Raw genomic sequence first — 9,248 nt, 5'->3', positions numbered from 1 at the left:
ATGTGGAAGACAATCGTGTATGGTTAATTATTCATAAATTTTATACATAATGCAAGCAGGGATAAAGAGACAAATCTACTTGTACTAACAAAGTGGTACCAGAATACTGGGGCGAAGCCTATTTACAAAACAAAAATGACCTATGGGAGTTCGAATTAAGTATATAGAATTGTATAAGAGCCACATAAGTATATAGAATTGTATAAGAGCCACATATCACCAAGATGAATCCAGCAGTGTCAAAATATTATGAATAAGCCAACTTGGTCGGTAGATGTAACCATACTCCCAGTCATGGGTACATGCATCATCTTGTTACCCTGTCGTTGCACTATTCTGAGAACAGGATGTAAATAGAAAGAAGAATGTATAAGAGAAGAGGTACAGTGTCATTGCCTTGATTGGCTGAAACCTGAAAGTAGTATATTTAGTGGCCCTCTAAAAATGGCATCTGATATAAACTGGTAAATAACAAGTGCTAGTTGCTCTAGGGAGCTCCATTCGTATATATACAATTTTGTATGTTCGGCACCAATCAACATATACTCATTTACTTTTGCCTTGTGAGATTCTTTTGGGGTACATACATTTGAGTGTGTTTCATACATAGTTTTGCCATCTAGAAAACGAAGGCATCATTCATCACTCCATTGCCTTGTGTGCTCCTCTAGACGCCGTGTTCATGCTGCTCATTCACAATATTCAGACAAAAACAAAGATAGTAGAACAAATATACATCAAAAGATATTTTACAAGACAGATTAAATTCCAACAAAACAAAAAGGAAATAAAGTATCACCCTTCCTATCTTGGGCAGCCATAACCATAGCACATCAAAAAGTATTGTTTTTATTATTATTTTCTTCATCTAGCATATCTAAGTGAATATAAGAGTTCCCTTAAAAGGTATATATTCAGTACTAAAACCAATCTCAAACTACATGTTCCTGGTACATAGAGTTAACTACAACATCTGAAGTCAAAGCCAGGAAAAAGCTCAGTTAGTCATTAATCCATCCCTGATAGGCTACGATATGTGCAGATTGTCTGTGTCTCCTTTCAACCTTGTTAGAACAAATAAACTCTTAAGAGGAGGAAGCCAAGATCAACTGTGTCATCATTACAACTAAATTGCTGAAGCTTGGGACCTGAATGCTAATATTAACATAGAGTTAACCCTGACTTCTTCCATAAGTTATGGACTTGAACAGGGATATTAATATGAAATGAATGTTCACCTCTTCCATCTAATTCCAGAAAAGTAACATCAGCTATTGTATTAAAAAATGAAAACCACTATCGTGTATCGGAGTCATATATATAAATATAATATCAAAAGAAATACTTGGGCGAGTACTTCGACCGTTATCCATCTTATTCTACAAGGCAACACCAACTAAACCCAACAAATTCTTACAGTTGCCTGACTTGGAGTGCTAGACCTAATATACTTTAACTGTCTGGTTCTTCCATAAGGTACCATCTTATGCAATCAGCTGCACTTAATAATTTTAAATCTAGTGCCATCAAAATTTGTTACGGCTGGGCGCACTTTTACATGCTTCCCTCAAACTAAATGTGAGAGCTCACTGGGATCTGAATATTTGGGCTCACACATTGTTGACCAAAACTGAAGGTAGAATGTCATCGAAGCATACAAACTCCCTCTCAGATGTCGATACTCTCTGAAAAATGTGCATGATGCTCTTCTATACAATTTTGGAAAGAAAACCTTTCTTGAATCAGAAAATCGTTTATCAAAGTAGACCAAGGCAACAATCATATTAAGCTGGCAGATAAAGCCTTGGACAACAACTACACTATAAAAAAGATCTATAAACACTGTACGTATGTGTGTGTGTGTGTGTGTGTGCATGCACACATGTGCTAAAGAAATTTAAAACTGCACATTGAACCTGCTATATGATCCATCAACACGGTAATTATCTTGTGCAAGACACGCATTACCAACCTGAATAGAATGAAACAAAATAAGGTAACTCCTATAGAGTACAACAATATTACCCAACTGAATGACATGCACCATCTGTCATTCTGACAATAGAACAAACAAATGAGGTTGCTACTTTTGCCTATACAAATTATGCGTAACAAGGGTTTAAACATTTTTTCAAAACCTGTACAAACTTGAAAATAGCAAATACACTGACAATATAGACAAAAAACTATGAAATCATTAAACATCTAGAGCATCAGAGTGGAAAATAGACAAGAGTAATTAGTACAAAGTTTTCTTTTTGGTGGAAAAAACTCAATTCTCAATCTCTGACCCCAAAATGCTCAACACTTGACCATATTCACCTCAATTATCAAGACCTTAAATTGTAATTTTTAAAGATTACATAGACCATATAAAACAATGAGAGCCCACTCCGTGACAATCTAGAGAACAATGAGATATCCTTTTTTTATGGATCAGAAGGCAAATCAAAACAAATACTCATTCCATTATAATGATCGGATATTTACCATATAGCACAGGCTTACCCAAATTCAGATCGAATATGTGATGCGCAAGTACCTAAAAAACTGGCGCAGCGTTTGAGGTAACAGCCTCATGAGCACATAATTCCAGTCCTCGCCATAATTCAGATTGTTTCCTGTAACAAGAAGGGACTAAAATTGAGAAGAACTAAGCTTGCTTGGCTGAGAGTTGACAAACTATAGTTGCTACTCATATTGTGCTAAAGCTAAGTAAATCCACAGAACCACCTTACACTTCTTCTAGACAATTTTCACTTTAACCAAGACTCAAATAAAGACTCTTTCCTCGTTTAGGCACCCATACTTGTACAAAATAGGTAAGTCAACACGAAACTTAATGGTTCAGCCAAAAAACTGTACAATTTATCTAATTGACATGATATTTTGCTTGGATTCAAGTGAAAACAAGTACGTATGTCTATCTGATGAATATCCATCTGCTAATGGCAATGGATACTACAATTTTATAGTTCAGACAAGATTTTGTTCATACTTAAGTAAATTATATAAGTAAAATTGGATTTTCCAAAAACAATCCAATGAAAATACGTTCTTTGAAAACTGACACTAATTTTATTCATTCAAACAACCACTTCTTCGAGTATGTAGCCATTGACCAAATAAGATTTTTTTTCTATTACTGGTATCCAGCTAGTATGGGTACCAAGCTTCAATTATGAAAAGTATGGCCATTCTGTAGTAAATCATGATATTAAGATGTGTCAAACGCCACAACACACTGCCTACAAATACAGTCTAGTGACTAATTTTTAGGGAGAAGACCATAGTCCAGTGGCTAATCAGAAGAACAGAGCCTGAATCTCTTACCCTTACTTGGAAGCTTGGGGATGCCGAGATTATGGCAGAGCACGTAGTAGAAGTGGTTACAGTTCCTGCAGAGGATGTCGTGTGACTCGCGGCTGAGCTTGTGGAGAATCTGGCATGCCCTCGTAGTAGAGGTACATGGTGCTCTTGCTCGCAGGGCGGCTGAACTTAACCTGAAGTCTTGGACATTAGGTTCTCGTAGAACCAAAAAGACCACTCCTAGCAATAACACTACACATAGCACATCAAACAAAAAGAATTAGGCATCTGTAGGAAAAGATCTAAGTAAGAAGGCAGGCAGGCAGGCAATACAACATCAGGATCCTGGCGACCCAATGCAAACCTAGATCTACGGCGCAGTTGAGTAATAAAAGGAAGTACAGAGAGATGCAAGGTAATTCAGCTAAAAGTGAGCAGTTCATCGTGGTGGAGTTCGTCATCGTGTCCTCGTGGAGAAGAACCAGAACATTTATAGGTGGGAAGACCGGACTCTCCCGTCGGTGCAGGGGTTACAGGAACCAAACGACGAACGACGACATGCCGGAGAATAGTGGAGTGCAAAAAGGAAGCCAAATTTGGGAGGATTCCGTACCCGCCGGGCCAGATCTCGCAGAAGAGGAGGAAGGAAACAAGGGCTCACCCACGAAATCCACCTCGCCTGGGTCTGGCCGCTCGTCGGAGGGCTTGGCCGGTGAGCAGCCTGAATCCCCCCTAATGCACCTCCCTCCTCGCGCGGATCTCACTGGTCGTGGCGTGGCCGTTGTGTGTCCGGGGCGGCGATGGAGCACGCCGATGCCAGTACGCCCATCTTGGGGGAGGATGTGGGCAGGGAGACTGGGATTGTTGGATATGGGTCGAGAGTAGCTTTATATACAGATATAGGGCGGTTAGGGGGTGTGCTCGTTCTGCCTCCCGATATTTCTTCAGAATTCTACAGGGATGACGAACCAAAGCCAACGTCGAAAATACTTACACGTGTTCGCACGTGTCATCAAACCAGATCGCTGTCTGGTTCTACCGCCTTCCAAAATCCATGCAAATATCTAGGCAGTTCCATAGGCCACGTGATTAAACTGTTTGCTAAAAGAATCTGAACGACCATCCGGCATCGTAGGGACTCTCTATTCAATAGTTACACGCGTAGTTTTACCAAGAGGCTGTAAAAAAATTCCAAAAAACCTAGAAAAAAGGAACCCTTACGGGCCTAGTATTCTTAGTACTAGCGGGTAGTGCGCGGCGGCACGCCGCGCCATGTAGATTGATAAGCTATTTAGATTTTCTATAAATATTAGGTAAGTCATTTCAAAACTCGATTGTAGCAAAATAGTTCATACAAGGATAGGTACATGTAGTTGATACATGCATAGGTGATCAGGAAAAGGTACATCTAGTTGGTACATGCATAGGTGATCTACAACACGTAGTGATAGTGGATACTGAATGCAGAATTGTGAAGCTCTTGTTCTCTTCCTAGACTTGAGATGTTGATCCTCCAGCTGGGTGTGTCTCTACAATGTAGTGGTAGATAGATGAAGCTGGTTCTTTTGCTCTTGTTCAGGTGGTTTGTTTGATGCGTAGACAATGTTGAAGTTGCTACTGGATGCACGTCCTGGCTCTCAACGGTTTGGCAAATTATCTTGAAATGGGAGATAAATCTTTTTGAGGATCCTTGATCGTATCACATCCATTTATCTAACAAATAATTAAGGACAGAGGAAGTATAAAATTTTCTCAAATGGTTGCCGCATCCTAGAAGCAAGTTGCACCAGAAAATGCATATGCATCAGTATTCCATACCGATTAGTTTCCCTCCAGAATGCTCTAGATTATCTCTATGTAATAAATATTGCAAAGAAAAATCAAAGTACCACAATGTACTCCCTCTGTAAAGTAATAGTACTCTGCTTTCCAAATCACTAAGTAGTGATGGGTTCCGCTCCACTATTGTGTTGTTGAGTAACTCCTGAACATTTTCTTGAGCGCATCATGATTGTGGTCGTTGATGACTATACCATGATATGTGCAAACTTGATGAAGAGTAGCTTGAGCAACCTTTTTCTTCTGAAAGTTATTGATCACAAAATTTGTAATGCCAATTTAACTTCAGAAAGAACATGGCAACATGGAACCTTCTCTGAAAAGCAGAAGTTGACGTGCTTGATTACTAAGAGAGAACCCATAGATCTCATGCCAACAGCAATAAGCATTTAAGCTACTTATAACTTGATTTTCCATGAGAAAATAACATATTTTTAATCATATTTAAAATATTCAGTCATGAAAGCATAGAAGCATCAGAATTTTCCACTGAAGACACCATGTCAGTGCACCAAAAAATAGGTCAAGGGAAGTGAAAGGAAAAAGGATCAAGTAAATAAACTTGGAAGGAGATCTACAGGAAGTAATTATTCTCTTGTACGTATCAAGTTATTTTTAAGAAAGGATAAGAAGGGCATATATAGGGGATATGTATTTTGTTTTCTAGAATACGGAGTATGCATATCATTCATTAAAGAAGGAGAGGGGGGAAAAGAACCCCAGCGAACAACTCTTCCATGTTTTACAACTAACATAATTAGAGTTGAATTAACTGAACCGATACAAATAGGGGAGTATGTACAGCAAAATTGCACACTTCCACGTTTTACTGATACAACCAATAGAGCTAAATTAACTGAACTGAATCTGTTCCTTGTATGAGCAAAAATACTAACCTTTTAACTGTATGACACAGCCAGTCAAATGATGCATATAACTGCTGCATGCTATGTGGGAGCGGGAAAAAAGACTTCTTGAAGGTAATTTAAGCATCCAACAATTGGTGGAAAAACTGAATTACTACAGTCAGAATCCATATATCAAAACAAAGTAAAAGAAAATGAAATAGAAAACGCTCCACACAAAATATAGATATGTACGAACTGCTAGGATAGAAATAAATTAAGGAATCCCTTGGAGAGGGAATTATTTACACATGAAAGAAGTGAGCTATCATGCCGGAAATTCGGATGCATGACTAAACATCCGGAATAAAAATAAGGTAAGCTGCTAGATCTTGCCTGTTGGTAAATGCCTGGCCATATTTTTCTTACAAAAAGCTTTTAAAATTTAGATTAGATAGAACAAATGAAGCATTGTTTACCTTCGCATAACTTACCCTTTGCACAAATACTCCAGCAAAGCTTCATGTTAATGCATATATTTTTGTAAGTTAATCAAATATGGACCACGATCTCCTAGAGAACCAAAGACCAACTACGTGGTAGAGTAATGTCTAAACAGAGGAAGCATGATGTTAGTTGTCCATGTGCCTGATAGGACTTGCACCTTTTTTTTGAAAAAAAAATCAACTTACACCTGCACGCCAAGAGTTCATGCTTACACAAAATAATCAGAAGAGTTCAGGTTCATTAAAACTTCAATATAGAATAACACATCGTCGAGGTGTTATACACACGTGTTGAATGCAAGGAATAATACGCCACTAACTGGACCATATTCAGGCTCCGTTCGGTTCATAGGATTTTTGCAGGAATCATGAAGGAATACTGTTCATGAAGGTTTATTTTCCTTTGTGGTGTTCGAAACGCAGGAATGACCTACAGTGATCCAAAGGAAACCTGTCCTTTCGATGCCGATTTCACAGGAATTGAAAAATCTGCCCGGAGCTCATGTTTTTCGCGGAAGACCGAGACGAGGTGCTCTGATCGTGGCAGTCAGCATGCAGAGCTAATTAAAATGAGCTGATGTGTGACGTGATGGGGTGAGAGATAGAGACAAAGCTGCCTTGTGGCCAATTTAAAAACCCTTAAGGCTGCTGTGATCCGAACAGTCTACTTTCTCTTATTCCTGTGTTCCTAGACCCTGTAGGTTCTATGGTAGCCTTCAGTCCTATTCCTTTGAAGTATTTTTAACCTTCATTTTCTCTCCCTGCATAACGAACGCAGCCTCAATGTTAAATACTTCGCATAATCTATATTGATGGATTAGTGTTGCTACTTCTCACTGAAAGTATTGCTGAGGGAAAAAGTACAGCTCAAAGCCTGATCTGGATTACATCATCACACATAGGAACGTTGAGGAGAAGATCTTATGGAAGCAATCAATTAAACAGTTCAAGTATGTGAAACTTGACACCAATGTCCCTAGGTCATGAGATAAGGCACAGTATAATACCATAAGGAAGTAGAAGTAACATGATAATTTGTAATTCTATGAAATAAACATTCCAGTAAAAAACTACAATTACGGATTGCTAAATTTGCATGTGATATTTCTCCACATTAAAGTAATACCATGGACAATCTTACAATCTTCCCTACTTTGTTTCTACATTTATCTTTGAAGGGCAGCCCATATGAATCTGAGAAAAGATATACCTTTTATGACTGCTAAACATCGTCACCATAATATTTCAATAGTAATAAGTGCTCTTTCGTATGACCGGTCTTTCTAAGGCATTCTCTTTTCGTACATCACGAACTCATCAATCTGAAACAAAAGACAAATAGACAATAGTCAAGTGATATTAATTTGCAAATAAGAAAGAGATCATCCAATTACATAAAAAAATCATAAAAGATATTCAAGTACACGCCATAAGCATATTGGCATCATAATTACTAAAACCAGGAACAAAGTGAACACTTGTAAAAAGGCAACCATGCACTGAACTAATTGCTCCAGCCACGTCCACAAAATAGTGCATCCATGGAACAGAAAACGTGTAAATACTTCATCCCTAGTGTTGAGCTAATGCCATGTTAGTTGCATACTGAAAAAAGCACACATCTTTTTTATGTTGGCTTAGTTTGGTCAATTGACTGAACACATTGCAGTCGACCTGAACACCGATACCGGAAAAGGTGAATGCTACAGCTGGACCGGGGCGGATATACTACAGGCAGACACGCGAATGCATCAGCTAGCACACACATGACACAGCTGCAGCAGGAGCACAGAAGCCGCACATGCACGCGACATATCACATGGCCAAGAGAGTGCGAGGGGCAGCCGGCGTGCACTCACCGCAAAGGGGAGCAACAGCGAGATTGGGCACCTCCTCATGTTGGCCTCCGTGGCGGAGTGTTGGCCATCACCTGGCTCGAGCCCCTCCTCTACGCGGAGCTCGATCAGAAGGGAGCAAGAGGAGTGGAGAAAAAAAAGGAATCTGCTCCATGAATGCCTGCTCTGTTCCTGCTCTCGTGGAGGCGTGCACTTGCGATTGGGAGAGGTGACAAGGAAGGCAAGGAGAAGAACAAAAAGAAGGCGGCCGGTCCGGACGGCAACCACCACTTAGATTCAGGCCACCGCCGGCCATAAACCGCAGGAAAAAAAGGACACCCAGCTGCTCACCTGACGCCGGAAAAGATCGAGCCTTCTTCAAGATGGAGACGGTATGGTCCAGGCAGGGATCGACGGGGAGGAAGTAGCCAGATAAATCGTCGGCAGGGCGCTGCCCTCCTCCCCGTAGCCTGCTGGCGCCGCTTTTTTTTTCCGCAACCCTGGAGACCCGTAGAGGAGAGGTGGTTCGAGAAGCGAGGGTTTCATTTGATCGGGGTGAGGTGGGCTTTTTGTAGGCCCATAGGGCGGTGGAGGACTTCACCCGAGTTTTCTAGAGATTATCTCATGCATGGTAGCCGAACACGTGGAGAGTACGTGGCACACCACAATTCAGTCAAACCAGCAACCACCGTACTACCATCTCACGTGAAAGGCTCAGTGAGATAAAAAAAGGAGGTACACTCCCATCACACGCGTCATGCGAACAAGGGCATTAAAAAAACTCCAAAAAAACCAGGTAAATTAAACCCTTACGAGCCTAATATTCTAGTTATGTAGGGTGTAGGGCCGGGGAAAGAAGACCATGGGTAGGGCGACACATGCACAGGTGGCTGGCTGCTCCTTTTTTTCTTCTG

At 40.3% G+C, this 9,248-nt stretch overlaps 1 protein-coding gene and 1 long non-coding RNA gene across 2 annotated transcripts; both read right to left on the bottom strand.

The window, feature by feature from the left end:
• Positions 1-399: 399 nt before the first annotated feature.
• Positions 400-4,439, bottom strand: LOC123080699 (uncharacterized). Its single transcript, XM_044503636.1, has 5 exons — positions 4,405-4,439; positions 3,971-4,164; positions 3,334-3,561; positions 2,543-2,621; positions 400-685 (listed from the first exon to the last, which is right to left on the bottom strand). Exons 1-5 carry the CDS (start codon positions 4,437-4,439, stop codon positions 643-645), a joined length of 579 nt encoding a protein of 192 aa, XP_044359571.1. The 3' UTR covers positions 400-642.
• Positions 4,440-4,460: 21 nt separating this feature from the next.
• On the bottom strand, positions 4,461-8,860 carry LOC123097338 (uncharacterized). The gene is made up of 3 exons (XR_006447060.1): positions 8,686-8,860; positions 7,710-7,821; positions 4,461-5,464 (listed from the first exon to the last, which is right to left on the bottom strand). It is a non-coding gene; the product is annotated as an uncharacterized lncRNA (long non-coding RNA).
• Positions 8,861-9,248: the final 388 nt, after the last annotated feature.

The sequence above is a fragment of the Triticum aestivum genome, chromosome 1B, assembly GCF_018294505.1.
Source record: "Triticum aestivum cultivar Chinese Spring chromosome 1B, IWGSC CS RefSeq v2.1, whole genome shotgun sequence".
In the NCBI taxonomy this organism is placed as follows: Eukaryota; Viridiplantae; Streptophyta; class Magnoliopsida; order Poales; family Poaceae; genus Triticum; species Triticum aestivum.
The sequence above is the reverse complement of the archived record's forward strand: the minus strand, read 5'-3'. Positions and strand labels throughout refer to the sequence as shown.